General features: G+C 38.0%; 1 protein-coding gene across 1 annotated transcript; it reads left to right on the plus strand.

The window, feature by feature from the left end:
* Positions 1 to 460: 460 nt before the first annotated feature.
* On the plus strand, positions 461 to 22,155 carry LOC128474937 (CD99 antigen-like). The gene is made up of 9 exons (XM_053457369.1): positions 461 to 611; positions 12,863 to 12,892; positions 13,984 to 14,007; positions 15,476 to 15,532; positions 16,625 to 16,699; positions 18,423 to 18,446; positions 20,193 to 20,306; positions 20,924 to 20,971; positions 21,485 to 22,155. Exons 1-9 carry the CDS (start codon positions 554 to 556, stop codon positions 21,511 to 21,513), a joined length of 459 nt encoding a protein of 152 aa, XP_053313344.1. The 5' UTR covers positions 461 to 553; the 3' UTR covers positions 21,514 to 22,155.
* The last annotated feature ends 602 nt before the right edge of the window (positions 22,156 to 22,757 follow it).

The raw sequence follows: 22,757 nt of genomic DNA on the forward strand, positions 1-22,757 counted from the left end.
ACCGTACGCATTTGCTGGGACTACAACTCCTATCATGCATAGCTGACTAATGGATGCCCACATTCCTGGTCAGTAAACCCTGGCTGGTCCCTAGGTGATTGATCATGATATGGTATTTGAGGAATGCAGATGAAGACCAAAGCTTCTCATCTACCACACCCTAATGCCAGTGTCTGCTTACCGAACTGCTTTCGTAAATATCTGAGAGCAGGAGCGCAGGGAGGGGGCGGGGACACGTTGCCTGCCTCGCTAACAAGCTCGTTCATTGGTTCTTTTCATCCCATGGACACATTTTGGGAGGGGAGTGGTACAGGGGAGGGTGGAAAGTTATTTAAAGTCTTGCCTTGTTTTTTTTTTTTTTTTTTTGCAATAGGGTGGAAAGTTTTCCTGCAGACAGTTGCTGAAGAGCAGGGTGGGTTATGTTACAAGCTGCAGACCTCGTCCTGCATTGAGCACATGTAAAGTCAAGGCTTCAAGGAGCTGTTATTTATGTTTTTGTTTATTATTTAGAATTCTGGTGTAGTGGAAGAATCTTGCCTGTAAACCTGACACCATGATTTGGAGGCTGATCCCTTTCCTTTGCCTGCTTTTTGTAGCAGTTGAAATCAGAGGTAAGTCAGTGGGGGTGGGGATATTTTGGGAGTTGGTACCCCCAGCCCTAATTCTGGATGTTTTTAAAATATGTATATATATGGTTTGTTTTTTTAGCTATGCCGTGTTTGGTTGCAGGGATGTGGTTAGTGGGTTGTGTTGCAGGCACATATAGGGTGAGTCAGTGGAGAGTCATGCTTTTTTTATTTTATGCAGAATAACTCATTTTTGTGAATGCCCACACTGACTGGGCACAGTTCTCCTTTTGTATAATGCCTTCCTCTTTGGCTGAATTCGGACAGCTGACATGGGTGTGTGGTTTCTAATTATATCTGGGTCTGAAGAATACGTCTATACTGTGAGCTGTGCCCTGTGCTTTCCTGAATGTATAGATGCCAGATCTTTGTCTGATCACCCTATGCTAGGGTGGGGCACTGCAAGTTGTTGTTTCAGATTTTAGACATATAAGGGGATACACAGGAGGATTAAATGTGATGGGTACTTTGGGAATTGCATACAAAATAGCTTTCTGATGGATCCTGGTAACAACTGAACAATCACTAGGGTCCAAGAGCGTATCTTAAAGGCTTTGTTCAACCACCTCTCTGGCACTCAACTAGTTAATAATGAATGAGTTAATAATAAGTTCTGCTGCCAATTCCAGCTTTTGTGACACTTTTTCCTATTGTTATCCAGCAGACTTTTTAGAATTTGTTTATTTTCCCTGACATGTCCAGGTAGGCTTTGTATTAACAACCCAGTTGACCTGCCAATATGAGATCATGGACCGGAGAGAAAAACTAAACAATTGGAAGCATGAACTTATGCCGTGCTCAGTGATGTTTTAAGATTAGGTGACCTGGGGTTCTTCTCTGTTACCTTTTTAAAATCCCGACTCCCATATTGTTACAACTAAACCTTTGTATAAATACCAAAACCAATACTGAGCAACTGCTAGTTTTGAAGAAAATTCATGATGTTAAAAACAATCTGCCTTTCACCGGAAAATCCTTTTGTTAAAGAATCTTTGATTTTCTTCCCCAGCCTTCTTTTTAAATTAGGATTTTATATATACAGCCTCTTGGTACTTTCCCCTTTTACTGACAAACGCCTGGCATGATTGAGCCGGCCATGTGATGTCTCAAACCTCAGTGATGAAGTTCTTGAAGAAGACTCTCTCTTTATAGGTGTGGTGCACAACAATGACAATATGTCTTTTGTTAACCAAAAAGCTGTGCTGGTAGATGTTAATTAATCCTGATATAAAAATGAAGTGTGTAACTTTTACCCGGCTTAAAGCATTATACGCTTATTTTTGTGGCCACCATTTGTTTTTACACTAAAGGCGTTAAGTTGTAAAATGCAAACGATGTAGCAAACATATGTCGGGTATTTATCGGAACTTATGAGGTTCTCATTAGACCCTCTAGAAAATAGGTAACACATAAGGTGACACTTAACCGTCACATGCATTAAAATGCACTTTAATGCCTATGATAGCTTAGAGGTCCCTTTAAATTGTTGTGATGTCCCTCTTGCAAATGCATGGCGGGGGGCTCTGCCGACATAGAAAAATATATAAAGTTAAATAAACTTTTATGACCTCATAGGTCTCAGAAGTTACTTTTTAATCAAAATACAGTAACGCGAAATAAATCAAAAAGCACAAAATCTAGGTTGTTTTATTAAATGAATTTAACAATGCAGAAAGAGTGAGTCGTTTACAAGCTACAGGGAATCCCATCGACTGGATTCAGAGGTTTTAACATCTACAAAGAATGGCATTAAAATAGAATTGGGGTATCCATTTACCATCTCCAATATAGACAATGCACAGGTAAACAGAAAAACAAGGTTCAATGAAATGCTATGCATAGTCTATGCTAATACAGAGGCTTTTGTTCACATATGATTAGTTAAGCAAACAGCCGTATTGATTTGAATTCAATTGCCCCTTTTCACGCCTGGGCAGCAGCTGCTGCCTCTTTGAGCTCCATTGCAACGGTCGAAAGGTGTGCTTTCAAAACAAAGCTTTGTATACTGTTTGAGAAAACACTTTTTATTTATCCAAAAAAACCTTTTTTTTTTTTTAAAAAAAATATATATGTATATGAGCATTAGTCATCATTTCATGATGTTATGAGATGCTCAATGGGAATAGGTAGGTGAAATTGCCAAATGCATTCACCTTAACTGTTGCTCAGACAAAGCCTGGGACAGCATTAGATTTAGTGAATTTGATTATTAGTATCATAATGTTACTAGGGAATTTTCACTTCCCAGTCCTGTGGGCAACTCCTGCATGACAGAGTACGCAGCTTGATAATTGTCAATTACCGTAGCTGTAACTTGGGAAGGTGGATCTTGTATTAATGGTATGGGTTAAAACGGCTTGTTACACCTTTCTAGGTCAAATAGAATGGTGCACATGCGTGAAGAAATGTATTAATCATACATTGGTGGCGTTCCCACATAATTAAATCCATGGCATTATCCCTTGCTCTGTAAACACAGAAGCTGCATTCTTTGTGATCTAGGTTTTGTACTCTAGAGTTGCATTGGCCCAAGTATGAGTGCTGGATCCAGTACAATATTTTTTGAAGGCCAGGACTGGTCATAGGGCAAATGGCAATTCCAATCATTGAGACATTTTCCCTGGGCCATATGCCATCTCCTGGCAAACAGGACGAAGGCCAGGTTGGTCACTTGGCCTGGATGTACTCTCCAGCTGCATAGTTAATTTATTGTTCTAGCTTAGTCACCTCCTGTTTCCATATTCTATATTGTGTGCACACATCTATGACAATACTTCTACCGTAATGAGGTCCAGGGGTGACTTTGTATTGTATTGACTTTGAAGACTATTTTAAACATGTCTCTGTGCCAAAGTATCACATCATTAGTTATAACCCACCCTGCGTAATGAAGTCTTCAGGGAGCAGTTAGTGTGTAAAAGGAGTGCCTTGTTCTCTTTCGTATAATTCAACATTATTTATTAACTCCTTTAGTCCTGTTGATGTGTTAGAATAAGGAAAAATGGGCAAGCGGATTTGAACAAGTCTGACAATGGCCAAATTGTGATGGCTAAATGACTGGATCAAAACATCTCCAAAACTGCAGCTCTTGTGGGGTATTCCCAGTCTGCAGTGGTCAGTATCAAAAAACCTATCAAGGAAAGAAAATCAGTAAATGGGCGGCGGGCAAGGCATGTGAGGTGGGCGACGGCTGAAAAAGTTAATGCTCTTTCTGAAAGACACAGTGCATTGCAGTTTGTTGCATATGGGGCAGCATAGCTGCAGACCAGTCAGGGTGCCCATGCTTACCCCTGTCCACTGCAGAAAGCGCCGACAATGGGCATGTGAGCATAAGAACTGGACCACAAAGAAATTGAAGAAGGTGGCCTGGTCTGATGAATCACATTTTCTTTTACATGGTGTGAATGGTCGCTTTCCTGGAGAACACATGGCACCAGGATGCATTCATGGAGGCCCCACCTTGCAACTTACATGACTTAAAGGATCTGCTGCTAACGTCTCGGTGCCAGAAACCACAACACACCTTCCGAGGTCTAGTGGAGTCCATGCCTGGACGGGTTAGGGCTGTTTTGGCAGCTAAAGGGGGACTTACACAATATTAGGCAGGTGGTCATGATGTTTTGTCTGATCAGTGTATACCAAGTTTCATAAAGGACCTCTTTGATATAAGAACATTTCCACTGTTGTGTTTATTACCGGTATCACTTTAATATATATTTAATTTTTTAAATGTTTATTTAGCGTTTTGAAAATATAGTACTCGCACACAATGCTGTCAGTTTTCATTATGTACATGTTTTATGTTTGCCAATTGGTGTCTTATCTCGGTCTACTAAACAAACATGCCAAATCCTTACCTTGTTGCCTTGTGTCATTTGCATAAACAGTGCTTCATTAGCATTCTTATAAGCCATGTTTACATAGTTGGTGTGGCTTTTAAGTAGGGAATCTCATCAAACCTGCATAGGCTTGCCCACAATACTTCTGAAAGTTTATTTTCAATCAAGTGCTAGTATTCACAAAAGTAATAGCAAATTATGGGAGTTACCTTGCAATACTGCTATACTTTATGGAATTATATTTAATCGTCAAAAAGAAATAAAGTCCTCACATTAATTCTCCCCATCCTCCATCTTGGTTCTTTGATGAATCCAGACAGAGCTTGTGATATGTAAGCTTGTTTTTCCTCCCTCTGTCCCCCCCCCCCGCACCTGCTGCCGGGAAAAGCTTAAACTCCCAACACAACTGCTTTCCAACATTTGTATTCCTCCTTATTCCTTTCCCATACACTTTGTCTTTCATCTTTGTCTTTAATCTTAATGTCAGTTACTAAACTGCTACTGATTATTCTTGAGTTTTTCACTGTGACTGGTTTTGAGCTGTATCTGATGCGCCCCCCTTCCTTGTTGTTTCGAAATAAGATACCCGTGGCAGAGTTTTTTAATGTTCATGAAGATAAACAAGAAGAATAATTTTTCATTCATCAGAACCATAGTGTGTGTGTGTATGTATATGTGTATATATATATATATATATATATATATATATATATATATATATATATATATATATATATATATATATAATTAGTGACACAACCCTGTTAGTCACTGTTTTAGGATTCTTACGCACAGTCCTCTAGAGCAATAAGGTCTAGGAACACAGACTTGCAACAAATGGCACAAATCAAACACCACAAAACTAAATCTGAAAATAAATGGAGCCCTGTCTGGCTTATACTTCTGCTGGCCCGGGCTGATCACCCGTCTATATTAATCTCATTGCCAGACCCAGCTAATCCAGGTTCTGGATAAACTCTCCAAAACAGAATACATGTTTTCAGGAAGGTAATGCCACGCTTGGGTCAAGGATTCTTTTTTTCAGGTCCTTCCCCCGGGGCTGCACTGTGTCACAATATAGCTGTTCTGGTTCTACAAGTATTCTAATGATACTAAGTCCATTGCACCTTTTGTGTGTGTTTTCATAGTACAACCATATTGTGAGGAAATACTATGTGTTTAGGAATTTCTGATAAAAACTACCATCCTTGGAAACTTTAGACCCGTCTTACTGTAGGGTCAACTTTGACTACAGCATTTGTTGAGCTACAACTTCCATGATGCTCATCTGGTTGAGGTTGAGCATGATTGGAATTACAGATAAGGAATAGCTGGAACATTTGGCCCAGCCCCACCTTGCCACAAGTTAACAATGAGACTGGAAAATGTTCATGTTTGGTTTCCTAAGTCATATATGATTCAATAGCCTTCAGGAAGAAAATGTTGGGAAGGTATATCCTTTTCATTTAACACTCAACCTGGGTCACAAAAACAGAGGGAACTAACGGAAACATGAACAAATAAAACAGCAACTCTAGATTATAAACTTGCAATGAGGGCCTTTCTACCCAATGTATCGGTTTGTCTTAGCCTGTCAATTCTAGACTTGCCATATCCCTTGAATATATGTATTGTAAGAAGCGCTGTGTAAATTGTTGGCACTTTATAGATAAAGATGATCATTTTAGCTTGGAATCCCTCTGTCATTTATTTGCCAGTATGCTTCATCTGGGTGTGTTTGGGAAATGTATTAATGGAATTCGTACTTATTTGAAACAATCTCACCACAACCCAGGTTCATTATTAAAGCAATATTATAGGCCTGTCTTTTCAAATTAATTTGTAAGGGCGAGTAGAAGCATTATTAAGCACTCATGCACATATACCGGAAGGCTTGTTTTTCCAAAAAACAAAATACTGTCTGCGCTTCTCACCCTAATAAAGTTGGCAACAAATATATAAACATAATATAAATGAGAGGTTTTGGTTATATGAATATCCAATTCATATAACCAAAACCTCTCATTTATATTATGTTTTTGTTTTTTGTATACATTGTACAGCCAACACACTGTATTTGCAGCATGCTCACACTGTTTGGTAGGCCTCATATTATACATTTGTATTATTTGAGCCTGAGACAAGCTTAGCGCACCGACATTTTTTCTTTTCCTGGCTTGTTTTTCCTCCAGAAATCCAGTGGTACTGCCACAACCACAAGGAATTCTGCTAGGCAAATGCAAATAAGGTCAGCCATGACCACCCTTTGCTTGTATATCCACTTTAGACATGGATCCCTTTAAGATAAATGCCCGCTGTGTTTTCCATCACATTTACCCACCATAACTTTTGTTATTGGTATATTTGTAAGGGCGTACATTGAGAGTATTCAGAAAGACAAAAGGGTAAAAATGCATGCTACGCAATAGTTTAAAACAATTAACTATTTACATGCATATACTCAAACTGCAGAAATACTCCTGGCATCTAGTTCTTCTATTGCCAGGGAATTAAGTCCTCAAGCTGGAGAACCTCTTACTTGGTGGCAAGAGGTTTTGCTGCAGAAGGTGTTTTTATGGAATACTTTTGTGCATAGCCCCACAAATACATCTGACTAAACAATATGATATAGTCGTCGACCGGTGATTCTTTACGATTACGTTCTTCCTCACTATGAATAGAGCATTTCCTTTCTATGATGGCTGCTGCAGGAAAGCACAGGGCTTCCGAATACTATAAAATAGCCCTAAGTATACCAAGCATCTCGGCCAACATCTGTGGGATATCTTAAATCATCCTTAGGTGATGCTGAAGACGTTTCTTCAAGTTTAGCATGCTATTTAATCGCTTGACACCACAAAGGATTAACTATTAAGTTCAAATGACATTTTTTGTGGGCATAATACGCCCAGCATTTATGCAGGGCAGGGAGGTATCCCTACTGCTACACAAGTGATTGGGTGATCAGAAGACAGCCTGAACTCTTCCAATAAAAAAACATTTTTGCTACCCGCCAAGCCCAGATGTAGAATAACAAAAATACAAAACGGGGTACTGTGTAAAGGTGCAATGTGTCCTAAAATGCATAAAACCTGTAAATTAATAAATACGTTTTACATATATATATATAATATTACACATATGTATAATAGTATACCTTTGTTGAAGAAATCCTATGTGAAATTACAAATTGTTGTATAATATGGTAAAAATAATAGAAAAAAACCTCTTAAGACTAGGAAAAACCCTTGGTAATCAAAGGGCTAAATTTGCTTTTAACCAGTGACCTCCTGGGGAATCCCAAGACATATGTCAGTTGACATTGGTGGTTAATTTGCTTAAAACAGAACTGTGGAATTCCAGATTAACCTCAATGCGACCATAAGCTACGCCACATCAGTCTCTTCAAGCACTAATATGGCACTTTGTTTACTAAAACGGCATTTTAGAAGCACGCGCGGCTTCTAAAGGCCATATACAAATGTGCTTACAGTCTGAAAGAAATTAGTTAAATTATGCTCCACTTTTTTCTGTAGCTCTATTCTAAATTCACAAAAATTTGCCTTTTTTTTTTTTGTTAATGTTTATTGATTTGCCTATGCTCCGCACAAGGTGCTGACAGATAAGACGGGTTTTGGGTAGTTGTCAAGGTTCCACGTGCATGATGATGCAAAATCTAATTTTGTTTACTGCAAGCTTAAACCTTGGGTTTTTTTGTTTTTTTTGTACGACATGTGATTATTTGTTAGTATATTATTTTTGCTGGCCCTATAAAAGGGGTTACTATATCTCTTGTGTCAGAAGTTTTCATAATCAGTTTACTTTTTAAATCTATGTGACGAAGGGTCACCTGTTTTGTTTTTTCTCACCACGTAATGTTTCTAAAACAAAGTAATGTGTTCTTTTCAAGAAATATACCAACAACGTGATTGTTTTTGTAACTATTTTTTAATCTATGAATAGTGCCAATGAATTCATTTTTTTTTTTTAAACAATGCATGATGCAAATGATGACATTTCGTAGGTCATGTTATGGGTTCCTTGCGTACGAGTTCATTATTCTGCATGACATCAGAGACCTTAAATTACACTGCCTTGCAGCTTTAACCTCTAGAGTGCCAGCCACATAGGAGATACATAGTTACATAGTTACATGCTACACATCTCCTACATAGAGGGACTCTAGGGTCTCTCTACAGTGATCCTAAAAGTCAGTTTCTGTAGTGTATTGGGGCTGCTGATCGCCAGTTGGCAGTCTTCCCAAGTAGGAGTCTCTGATGTTAAAGTACACGTGAGATTTCTGTTAAAGAGCAAAAGAACAATGCAGATTGAGCGGAAGCTTAAGACCTGTTGAGCTCCGTGTGAGCCAGGAGACTTGTAACCCTGGAGCATTGCTAGGAATATAACAAAGACGAGACACAAGTGATTTGACTTTTTTTTTTCTTTTTTAAAAAGCACTGGAGACCCCCCATGAAAAAATGAACGAATAAGATACACTTCCACACCCTGGGTCTACGTAATGAGACTGTAAACGAGACCAGCTGATGTGAAAATAAGCCATCATACGAGATTAGCTTGGGGGGAATAAACATCATGTGTCTGTGTGTGTATGTATGTATACACTTTAACTTGAAGAGCAGATGTGTGTTTTCACCAGGGAACTGGTGTGTGGAATGTTAGTGCTTTGCAAAGCACAAAAGAGACAGGTGCCTCATTGCTGTTGATCACGGGTCACTTTGCATGCTAAACTGCCGGCAGTCCCAAACATTTTGCAGTTCCAACAAAGGCTTGGGAATAAGCCTGGTTGTCCACCCTTTGTGCAGGTGCACCACGTGTGTGAGATATGTCCTCTTTTGCGTTGAGTCATAACCCACACACCACAAGAGTGCCACTAAAGGGTGGATGTTGTTGTCGGGTATAAGCTCATGAAGTAATGTCTGGTGGCTGTCCCTTGGCGGTTTTTTGTTGTTGTTGTAATTGGATATATGGATGAACACCTGCTCTCTGCTAATACCCTAGTGAGGCGATAGAAGAGGGACCTATATAATTTCTTTTATTATATATATCATAATGGTCCTTCTAAAAACACACAAAAAAAACAACACAAAACTCCTGGATTGGTTGAAACATATTGTGTTGGTGGTGGTGGTAAAAAAAAAAAAAAGTATATTATAGGTGCTGTTCCACTTACACTGCTTAATTTAATGCTTCTGTATCTAAATGCAACATTAAAAACACAATTTCTAGTATTGCTGAATGGCAGCGATTTCCAGGTATGTGCACAGGGGGACTGGGAAAGGGACAAATACAAATACAGGGCTCCTGCAGAATACTTCCGTGCATGCGCAGCGGGATACCGCATACGTTTTTAAAGTGACTTCTCATCTGGTTTATGCATTTAAGTCCATCTGATGGCTAGAGTGTCCCTTTTAGGCTTTTCATTATTGTAAGCACATGTGTTGCGTGGGTTTGTTATACGAACATAAAAGAATGTGGATTATGATTTTGGTTCTAAATGTAAGAAATTGGGAGGTAAACCGGTATTTACTGGTTTCTGCTGATTGCTCCACATTTAGAAAGTCACTACTTTGCTTTTTATACGTTTCCCTACCGACTGTAAAATCTCACATATAAAAAAAAAATACACCCCCTTTTAAAGGACTCTTGTAAGGGGGGTATAAATGCATACTACAAAATAACATACACTAACGTGTAGTATACCTGAGAGTATGCGTAAAACATAAAGTCAGATATTTACATGTGTTAACAAACCAAAGGCCAGTGGAAATAAGGAATGTATGAGAGATGAAGTGGTTGAAATGCAGCATCCATGAGTCTCGGCTTGTAACTGTCCAAAGGATGGTAGAAACAGATTATAGCTCAGTGTAGGGCTAACGGCTCTTTGACTAGGGGCATGTAAAGCCAAGTCGTTGTCCCCCTCGTAACTAACACACAGGCTTATGTACACTCACATTGACCAGAGCCTTTGGGGCCCGACTTTGCCTCGTTAGGAGCCCTGGTGAGCCCCACCTCCATGAGTGGGTCTGAATTGGGCCTTGGATAATTGGGACCAATAAGGGGCAGTTGTCCATCGGGCCTCCCTGCCCCTGTGGAAGCTGCAGTTCACCAGAATATTACTGTTGGCTACCAGGCTATATCTGTTATTTTTTTTGAGTCCACAGTAAATGTCTGTTATGTATATTTCACAAGCTTGCTCTCTAACGATAACCCTCATATTACACTAAAAGACGTTATAGGCGCCCATGCTCACCACAAAATATTGATATTTTTAAAGTATTGGTTGGCTTCACGTACTATATATGTACGTATTTAAAAGTAATTTTAATTGATACACTTCAATGTGCTGTTTGGAAAGTGGTATAGGGTGGCTGTCCAGTGTGTTATCCCCAGGAGTGTCAGACCAGGTCCAAGATGTGTTTTGTTTTCTCTGCTCTTTGGCACTTACCCTATCGTTTAAAGGTTTGGGGTTATTTAGTGATATTCATGGAAAGCAAACAAATTTCTAGCTGCGCAACATAATTGCAAAATGATTTTCTAATGAGCAATTATCCTTTTAAACATAAACTTTGATTAGCGAACGCGATGTGCCATTGGAACGCAAGAGTAACGGTTGCTGATAAATGGCCTCTGTACGTCTATGAAGATATTCCACAAAAATCAGCCGTTTCCAGCTACAATAGTTATTTACAACATCTACACTGTATTTCTGATCTATTCCATGTTATTTTAATGGACAAAGTTTGCTTTTCTAAAAAAAATTAAAAAGGAAATCTGACTCCAAACTTTAGAATGTTCATGTACATGACAAAAAAGTTCTCCACCCAAGATGACTCAACAGACAAATGTTTCACTGTGGTATCTGTGCAGCTTCTTTATTGAAATAACTAAGTAGTATCATGTGTTAAGTGTTGTGGGTGTTGTATGTTTTGCATACACAGTATATTGCAAAAACTGTATTTCAATAATAGTTCCAGCGTTTACGACAAACTACTTTTCTTTCAAGAAGATGTGTAGGATCTTTTCGGTTTAAACGTGAACGTTTGTAACTCTTTCCCACTTAAAGAAGCTTTGGGAACATTCATAAAAGAATTGAAAGGGGATCTTTTATAGTACTCTTTAAATACCCGTTCATGTTATTTTTCTGTGCCACATGTAAGAGTTGCTATCTTTCTGACCCTTTTAAACTGGTGCCTTGTCTTAAAGGAACACCCCAGCCATCATATGCACTTTAATGCATATGATTTGTTGAGAGGTCCCTTTAAATTTTTGTGGCGTCCCCCTTGCAAATGCATGGGGGGATTTTGCAGCCCGTGAATGGCAAGAATCACAAGGCCATGTAGGAGGAGGGCAGCTGAGGAGCTGCAGAATCTTCCTCTGGTAAATGGTTTTTATTGTCTTTCTGCTTTTGAAGAGTGCATATAAGTGCATTGTTCTTCAGTGGGCCTGCCAGAGACATTAAACTGTCCCTTTAAGATATTTGTGATATCAGTCTTGGATGCTTTTAAAACAATGCTAAAACAATGCAGGGAGAGTCTAGCAAGCTTGTTATGCATTCGGGCATGATATGCAAGAATGATTCTACAATGGAAAATACAAATGTGAATACCTTAACCCTTTGTCAGCTACATATCCACTACATACCTGGCACTCAAAGCCAGTTTAGATAGGCAGCTGTGTATCTTATGTATAGCAGCACCATGAACTATTTACTGAGTGATTGTGGAAAGTGATCGCTCAGATAACATTTTTGCAGTGTGGTTTTAAAGATGGGCTGTAACTGATTGGCAGCCTCTCTAAAAGTTAAAGTAAAAGCATGCACAACCATCTCTAAGGTTTACAGAGAATGGTCTGAAAAAGAGAAAATATCCAGTGAGCGGCAGTTGTGTGGGCAAAAAAGCCTTGTTGATGCCAGAGGAGAATGGGCAGACTGGTTCGGGATGATAGGCAACAGTAACTCTAAAAACCACTCGTTACAACCAAGGCATGCAGAATACCATCTCTGAACGCACAACATGTTGAACCTTAAAGCATTTTTGTTGGAACTAGAAGGTTCCCCTGATGGTGACATCAGTGGCGAATGATTATTATACTCTAACGATGGCAAGATTTTTTCTATGTTTTCCATTAAAGGTGCCAAGGTATTTTGCTGCAATATAAAGTATTTATCACTATGTAGTTGTTTTTAACTATTTGTTCTAAACCAGTTATCTGTGAATCCCTTAATTTGTCCTGGAGAAAGCCTTCTAAGGTTGTCTCCTAACTGTAACTATCAGAAAAATTGGTATATTGTGCACTTAACCTGCCATTTGTATTATAAATCGAACTGCAGATAAGGCATAATTAATTTTTAATATATATATTTTGCAATGTTTGCAGGTCAGGAATTCAGTTTAGAAGAAGCATTGGGTAAGTATTAACATATTTATAAATGTGCTATAAAAAGTACCGTATTTGCTTGATTATAAGATGACCCTGATTAAAAGATGACCCCCAAAAATCTGAATATTAATTTAGGAAAAAAGAAAATGCCTGAATATAAGAAGACCCTATAGGAAAAAAAACTAGTACTAGTAATTGTAGTTTAAGAGCTATGATTGAGAAAAATATTTTTGTTTTTATTTCCTTTTATTTCCAACCTGCCCCCCAGTTATGCACGTCTGCCCCAGGCTTGCTACTCTGCCCCAGAAATGCCTTTTAACCCTCTATATGACACTGTGCCCCATGATATGCCTTTTGACCCCCTATGTGCCACTCTGCCTCCGGAAATGCCTTATACCCCTATATGCCACTCTGGCATTTATGGGTTAAAAGGCATATTATGGGGAAGAGTGGCATATACAGTGGGGCAAAAAAGTATTTAGTCAGCCACCAATTGTGCAAATTCTCCCACTTAAAAAGATGAGGGAGGCCTGTAATTTTCACCATAGGTACAGTTCAACTATGAGAGACAGAATGGGGGAAAAGAATACAGGAAATCACATTGATTTTTGTGTGTAATCTGGGTGCTGGTCAAATTCTATGTGGACACCAGGGCTGGCTTTGTGGTGTGCAACCTGTGATCTATGCCTGTAATTTAGGGTGTGTGTGTGTGTGTGTGTGTGTGTGTGTGTGTGTAATATATATATGTGTGTGTGTGTGTGATATATATGTGTGTGTGTGTGTGTGATATATATGTGTGTGTATGTAGAGAAACTTCTGTAGTTGTTCCTTGATGTTATACTGAATCTTACTACAGGCTTTAGATGGTTAAATAAATAGTTCAACCAGAGTGTTCCTTCCCCTTTAAAGTGATATTTAGAGGAGACCCTGTAAAAAAAAAAAAATTAAAAAAAAAAAAAAAAAAAAGCATCCCTTACTTAAAGGGCTACAAAGTTATTCTCATTATTTTAGAGGAGCTTGGAAAGTATATTTTGGAAATTAGATCAAGGTGCTAATCTTAACAAAATGTTGTATTATCCATATTTCTCTGTTAACTATATTGTATCTTCTATGTCTAGGGGACACTACTGAAGGAAACAATGGTAAGGACTTTAAATTGAATTATGAAAATTTTCCAGGCCAGCTACATGTTTATGGTAATCAGCCCAGCGCTAAAACAGTTAAAAAAAAAATAATAAAAATAACAAAAAAAAAAGCTTGTGGGGACAAATGTTAACCCCTGCAATGCCACAAATTTGTCATACACAATTGTGGCATTGAAGGGGTTAACGCTGCACTGTCGCTCTCAGGCAGCGATCAGGCAGCAGGGGAGGGTCCCTGAAGCTGCCTCTGGCAGCTGGGACGCAATTGCTGGTCTATAGACCAGCCATTGCAGGGAGGAGTCTCTTTGATGACTCTTGTAGGCTTCCATGCCTACAGGAGTCATTAAAAGGCTTGTGGGGGCTCGTTTTTGCTGTTGCTGGTCTGCCTCGGCTTCCAGGCAGACCACCAGCAGCAGAGCCCCGTACAAAACTGGAATTAACCCCTAAAATTGAAGGGGTTAACGCCGCACTGTCGCTCTCATGGAGCGATCAGGCAGCAGGGGGGTGTTGTGTCAGGTCCCCACATTTGTGTGGGGACCCAATCAACACTCAACCCCCTTCCCTGAAGCTGCCTGGGGCAGCTGAAAACGCAATTGCAGGTTTTCCTGCAATCGCGGTTTCAGCCAACAGAATCACTCCATGGGAGTGATCACAGGCTCGGGGGCGCGCTCTGAGTGGCTGTGCTGTCTGCCCAGACTCCACGATTGTGGCGACGTGGGGGCGTTATTCAGGGATTTAACAGGCTGACAAACACCTAGGCGCCACGGCAAAATGCTCAGTCGCCATGGCGACCTGGCGCCTGGGATTAGTCGAGCCCTGCCCTAATGCATATTAAAATACCTGGGAACTCTCCGTGTTTTACCCGGAGTCCCTGAGTGATACACGGCTTTCTCCAGGCAAGGGTACAGCATGTGGCCTGCCCACATCCCCTTCAACTCCCGCATTTTAGAAAGCCTGTATTCTCTTGAGCAGTGGGCAAGTGTGCCTATTTAGGGCCCCACGGCCCGGTTTACAGTCTACCCATTCAATAAATGGGACTTAATGGAAAACAAATAAAACTTACAACAGCTCCAGTCAGGGCATCCCAAAGCGGTTGTTGCCCCTGCAAGTTCCCAGGTACGCTTAGAACATGTTTCCTGGAAGCACCTTGCAATGATTTAGCAGAGAGAGCATGATTATAGCCATCAGAATCCTCTGTAAAGATATTATTTTATAAAAAAAATAAGAAATTAAAGAAACATGAGTAAATATGTAGTATACAAATGTAAAAAATAGGATTGGATATACATTTTATTTTCGCTTTAAACAAGTTCATCAGACAGCACAGATAATAACAAATTTTATTTTAACCCATATTTCATGTTCTTCTGTACATTGTGGTATGAACTGAGCAGAGGGACATTACTGTTGATCAGTGTTAGATGTGGTGGTGTAGTACATTCCTTTTTCATCTCACTGTGTTTTCCAGTTGTAACCATGAAACCATCTCCTGCACCTCAACCCGCAAATCCTGGCACAGGTGGTGGTAAGAACACATTGTCAAAATCCTTGCTGTACATATATGTATGTATATAATGTGTGTGTAATATATCCATGCCATTTAAAAAAAATAAAAAAAAATAAAACGTATTTATCTTTGCAAAACGGTCTGCCTCCTTGTTCCGTACTAAAGTGCGACGGACCATGAGTGAACTTTTGGTAAAACAGGAAGAAAATGTATTCGTGAAGAGAACGTACAGGTTACATGGCAGTAATATGCAAGTTCTAAAGATAAACATTTTCTTGAACCTTTTATACCTTTTTTTCATATTTTTCAAATATTTAAAGAACACGGGGGTTTGTTACATTTTTGTAACTAACATCCTTATCTCTCTTCGTACAAGACAGAGCCTTAGCCGAGGTCTCCAAAGCCTATACTGTCCACAGCATCAGCAGTTTTAATAGATCCGTTCTGGCCCAAATTTATTTAGAAGTGAAGTTAAACCCTATGTGTCCTACATTTACAACTATATTTGTATTTAGGTATATATTGGTTACACATTAACATCATCTCAAATATGGTAGGCTATTTAATTACTGACCATACTAACCCAAAATTATATTTAGCATATTAACAATAAGGCCTTGCTTAGTAGCAGTGAGTTTGACGGCACCCATTCTGTCTTTACAATACACATACATTGCTAAAAGAAGAATATGGACATTTCGAAAAATAACTCATTGTATAAAGGATCTTAGGTAGATATAAAAGAGAGCTAGAAGGGACTGTCTGCATTTGTGAAGAGAGGTCATTTCTACTCAAAAGCTGAATGCCAACACAATTTCCTCAATAGCTGAATTAAGAGCAAAGTATATTCTCCTCATTCAGTCTGTCATCTCTCACAACCTCGCAGTAACCATTCTCAAGAAATCTGTCATTTGCATTCCGTTACAATACTTTTTTAAGGTGTTGTATTATATTCTACACCAATTTATGTAATGTCAAAAGACAAAGTTTCCCCATCACTGCGATGCATAGTTGCAGAGCCCAATTTCTGATGGCACCATACTAGATTGGTTAGAATAAAAAATAGTTCTATTTTTGTTAACCTTTGTATTGTTGGTGTTTGTCTTTCAGGAAACTTTGATGATTCCGACCTTTTTGATGGTAACATCCATGATACTCATCCAAATGAGGGCGACACACATGGGGGTAAGAAGAGTTTGCTATTGAGTGGACAAAAATAGGCCTTTAAAAAATGTTGATGTAGTTTTAAATAAAAATAAACAAAAAACATCGCCAAAGGATCTTTTTTTATTATCTAAAATGAATCACATTGTACAGATGAGGAGTCGAATTAGATGAATGACCAACAGTTGCTTCTTACTTACACATTGTGTCTGTGATGCTTGCTGGTGATATTATATATTATATTCAACAACGGAAAAACATCCCATTGACGACAATTGACGTGCCTGGCACGTCATGACATTAAATGGCTGTATAAATATAAAAAATATTTTATTTTTAAAAACAAATAAATGTCACCATCAGTGGAACCTTCCAGTTCCAACAAAAAGGAAAACAAAAAAAGTCCAAAAATATATATATTAAAAAAAATAAAAAATTATTTTTATGAGCAAGTCCTCAAATTAGCATTACAGAAATTCTCGATGGAAAGAATTAAAATACTGGCATGGTAAATGCCCACAGGTATCAAGTTTTCAAAAATATATGATTTGATGGGGTAGCTCGAATTGGCTGGGTTCAAGGATGTCCCAAATATTGGACATAGGCACAGACTGACCAGATATCCAAATTCCCCAAACAACTAGCCCATGCATGGAGATTTTGCTGAACACATATTAAGGTGTTATTAGACAGTGACATATACCAGGAGCTGTTAATTCATACCTGAAGTAAAATATGTGTGGGAAAAAAACGCAAAATAAATTACTACCACAAACTTTGACAAAGGCAAAATACTTATTTTCAAATATATATGGTTTGATGGGGTAAAATGCATTGGCTGGCTTCAAAGATATCCCAAAGAGGACATGGGGGCAGAATGACCAGATTTGAAAAAAATGGTTTTGAAATAGCAACATTGTCACGAAGGGTACAAACAATAAAATCAGTCATTGTCGCGAAGGGGTTACACAAAACTGAAAGCTACTAAAAAGTAATGTTTGTACCTGCGACCTTCCTTACTTAATGTTCCTAATACTCATCCATAAAGTATTAATTGGATTATTGCCTAGCAAAATCTAGTTATTCTTGGATGTGGTCCAGGTGTAGTTATAATGCCACTTTTACTGTTAAATACTCCATGCAGTACTACATTGTGTATTAGATCTGAACTACAACACGCTGTAAAAGTAAATACATCTGTACAAAGTTAAATGCACCTCCCTACATATGTCTTCTCCCCATTGTACATTGCTGTGGGATATGATGGTGATATATAAAACAATAAATAACTAATACCTTCCTTTTAAGACATGATTATATGGATAGCATCAATCTATATTAAAGTATTTCTGACACTTTAAAATGTCATCATATGTAACCAACCTCTAAAGCAGGGGTTCTCAAACTGCGGCCCTCCAGCTGCTGCAGGACTACATCTCCCATACTCCTCAGCCAGCCCCTTAGCTGAAGGAGCATTATGGGAGATGTAGTCCTGCAGCAGCTGGAGGGCCGCAGTTTGAGAACCCCTGCTCTAAAGTAAAGGTTGCTTTTGATTAAAATAGGCCACTTGTCCAGCAACCCACTCTGACCTACCACAAATAATGGTAATTCCCCCTTCGTGTAGTAAACCCGGAAGAAAGCAGGTAGACCAGAATATCGTACCCTATACTGTGGAAACCAGCATTGCTTTAAGAAAAATGTAATTTGAAATGTGAATGAATTTATGGTTATTTTGTTTTTCTAGATGGACAAGAGAATAAGGGCGAGGGTAAGTAAAAGAATTTAAATAGGTTGTTTTTCAAAATATAGATGTAGGTTTTTACATGTATACTGCATCACCAAAACGGTCCCTTCTTTCTCGAGAAACCCGCCAGTGTTGACCCTTCCTAATGAATAAGTGAAGCAAGGGAGTTGAATGCATTTTCGTTTCGTTTTTGCCACATTCGTTTCCTGGCCGTTTGTTTTGGACGACATTCGGCTGTCTTTTTTTTTTTTTTTTTTTTTATTCAGAATGACATTCGGGGAGTGTTCCCAAAAGGGGGAGGTCCTTGACACCTTCTAGACTCTACTTTCATTATAAAAAGAATAAAAAATAAACATATTCTCCCAGAGGACAGTCAAAGAGGTGCTGCAGCAGTAGAGCACTATGGCTGGGCAGGCAGACAAAGGCACGTCATAGGCACATGCAGGACTGGATTTCCCCAATATTATAAATTATAATGCCTGGTTTTGTCGCCAATATTTATTAACAATGAAGAATAATAGATAATAAAACAAAAAACAAATGACCACAAATTATAGGTTTTGCTAGTAGCATAAATGGGCAACTGTCTTCACTCAGGAACAGGGTAAAGATGTCTGCTGCAGTCCCTGTAATATACCACAGTATTCACTACAGCTTCTCCAATCCACCCCACAACAGTACATTTTCTGTACCAAAATAAACTATTAATTATCTTGCAGTATGGGAGCAATGAGCATTCATCTCGGTCTATGCTAAACTAACTCTCCTCTGTCGCTGTCTCACGCTCCAACTCTCATCAGTCTGCAACTGCTGCTACTGATAAGTTAAAATGGCGTCAGCACACTTATATATTTAATGCTTGTGCCTTTCCCTTGTAAATTCTGATTGACCAAAGTGAAAAAAGTGAGGAAAAACCTCCACAGGTTGTTGGACCCATCATTCACAGCCATGAGTATCAAGAAGATCACTCGCAGTTTTTTTTTTTAGGCTACTTCTACTTTACAGTCATTAATATGAACCCTCCTACATACGGTCCCTCTAACTTTACCTCATTAAAGAGAGCCAAAATAGCTTGTAATGGCGACTACGCTTGGCAACGAATCTAACAAATCCCCCAAATGTTTGTAACTTTTGCGATCTGGTTTTGTCGGCGATCGTTCTTGTTTTCGTTGATCTGTACGAATGAACAAAACGGGCAAGGAAAGTTTTTGTACAAAAATAAATGCACAAGTCTAATATATGTATTCTCCCCACCCCAGCACAAATAGGGCCTTGGTTTGAAACCATAGTCATCCAGATAACGCTATTTCTTCCATGGGATGTCACTGCTGGGGGAAAAAAAAAATAAAAAAATTGTAAAGCAAGTAGTTTGTTCACCTTTACATTGTGCTAGCCAATAGCTGATTATTTTCTAGCCCAGGAAATGGCATTAGCGCTTTTGTATAACTTATATATACATTTTGATAGCACGATGTGTGTGTATATATATATATATATATATATATATATATATATATATATATATATATATATATATATATATATATATACATACATATATATATATATATATATATATATATATATATATATATATATAATTTCATACTTACCTGCCGTGGACCCTGTTATCAACACTTTATTGGATGACATGTCTACTTAAATAATGTTAAGAAATGAGGATAAATAGCCCGTTTTTATTTATTACAGTTTTTAGTACCGTTTCTGGACAGTACTTATGTGTTTTTGGTTTTTTTCTCCTCCGTATAGAAAAAACAAGCTTAATAGCAGGTATAGCAAGCACCGTGGGTGTGGCGGCACTCGGGGCCATTACAAGTTTTATTGCTTACCAGAAGAAGAAGTTGTGTTTCAAGGGAGCAGGTGGTAAGTTTGCAGCTATAGAATGCTTCTTTTCAACTGAAAAGCTCTGTCACATTTCTCTCATCTTCTATATTGCTTTAATAAATAATGCAATGATGTTTACCTATGAAAAGTGCATACCATAGGAGCTACTGTTATTTACTTCCATATTAAGCTAATTTACTGTTTACCTTTTTTTCCCATGGATCCAAGCAATTGCTAAGATAACATGTTCCCTTTTACACTAAATATCTAAAAAAATAAAGTACAAGATGTTAAATTATTAAAAATGTTGAAACCGATATCTCCCCCCTAAAATATATATAATGACTTAGCGATCGGACTGAGATATTAGGTGAACAGATAGACGGTCATATGATGGACAATTTTTATTAACCCCTTAATGTACGGGCTCAAAATGCATTGTTTTCAATGGGTTTAGGGACCGCCCATTGTCCTTAAGGGGTTAAAAAGCCAACAGCATAGTTATAGGTATCATAATTCAGTCCTAGGTAATGAATCGGTTCAAATCACTCATCAAGGGAGTAATTCTTTTAAAGGATTCCCTTATGAACCAAGCTGGAGTGATATTCATCCCTTTGTTTAAAAATATTAATATTTGTATATCTGTTTGTTTTAAGATGATCCAGAAAATGTAAACATGGAAAATCAAAACCGAGATCCTCAAGGTGAGTCATACGAACTCCTAATAGACTAGTTGGGTTATCGATTTATTTAACGTACCCAGTTTCGAAAACCTGGGTTGAATGTGCTGAGAGTAAAGAACATACCCTGTTTGACTCTTTGACGTTTTTGAAAACCTGTAAAATGGCCTTTGGCCCCTTAATGCATAGTTAAATCGGTATTTTTAGTCACGTCAGCCATTGAACTGTGCATCGTGCAGGGGTAGTTTGCCAGACGTGACCCTTCAAAATACATAGTGATGTGTATGCGATGAGACCACAGGTCTCTAGTCTAGTACTAATGACTGTTTATACAACATTTGACATTAAAACGTCATATTCTTTAGCTCAACTGTAAGCATACCCTGTAAATGTACAGTTTTTTAAATAAAATCTAAATTACTTTTCATATATGGTAATTTTTGATTTTTACACTGAGAGATGGATAATTTAATTTACATTAGTAAAACAGTGTTTCATTATTTTGTGTTAATTTTCCTTTTATTTTTTCCCCCCCAGTACAAAGCAGTCTTCTGTCCAAATCTTAAAAAAAGGTGCAATAAAAGTCCTACAGGAACAATGAAACCAGAAAGGTGTTTTTTGTGTTAAAAGAACATTTCATATTCTCCTTGGACGAAACAAAGAATAGAAAACCCAACATTTTCTGGATCGTTCCGAACTGCAACACGTGATCTACACTGTCTGCAGTGGTTCTGGATAAAGAAATCGAAGTGACTAAACAACGTATTGTCTAAGATGTATAACGTCATTTGGCTTCCCACCCTTTTCCCTGTACCTGTATTTTAAAATCTGATCAATTTCTGGTAAAATGTTGTTTTTATTTACTGTTTGATTGTTTACAACCAAGGATAGACACCGAAGTTCCTATTCCAGCTGAGCCATTTAACTTCAGTAATGAACAGCCAGAAGGCTCTTAGACTTACTCTATCCTTGGCTATATGAAATCAAAAGTTTCTTAAAATACACAGTTTTAACTTTTTTTTTTTTATGTTGTTGCCTTTTTAAATCTGTACCCAGTGTCTATGATGTTTTGTTTTATTTTTGCTACAATAACTGCCCCCATTACATATTACAGAATATTGGTGCAAAATGCACGTGCCTTTTCTTTACCCAAGAGCTCATCTGAATGTGCCTTAGATCATGATAAAACTGTTTTATGATTTGCTGTAGACCATATATTTTGTTTTGTACTGCAGTTTTCAAGTATAGTCTTTTAAATGGCTTAAATTACAAGAAAATACTTTGTGCTTAACAGTTATCCAAATATTCAGTTGGCTCATAGAATTGCTTCATCTGCCAAGTTAACTAGGTTACGTTTTAAAAAGGAAGCATCATTTTTATTTTCTAAAACATATATATTTTTTTGTTAACCACATCCTTTCTGATCTGCTCCATAGATGTCTCAGTTAAGGGACATGGGCAGACAGAACACAGCTGATGATCTCCCATCAGCCAAACAATAAGAGAAGTTGAAGGAGTGTCTGTTATTTGTTGATATTCTTGACCGATTCTTGAATTGTTTTCTTTTATTATATGCCAGTGTGTATAAGGTCCTTTGGAAGAGAAGGTAGGGATTCTTAAACATTTAACTTAATATGATTGTTAACTTTGTAGTTGACACTAGGTAAGATATATATATATATATATATATATATATATATATATATATATATATATATATATATATAATCTTATTTTAGTTATAAGTACATACCTATAGGAACTTTATAAACACAGATTTGCAACTGTTGCTGGATGGTGTTAAGTTTAA

The sequence above is a fragment of the Spea bombifrons genome, chromosome 2 (genome assembly GCF_027358695.1).
Source record: "Spea bombifrons isolate aSpeBom1 chromosome 2, aSpeBom1.2.pri, whole genome shotgun sequence".
Classification (NCBI taxonomy): domain Eukaryota; kingdom Metazoa; phylum Chordata; class Amphibia; order Anura; family Pelobatidae; genus Spea; species Spea bombifrons.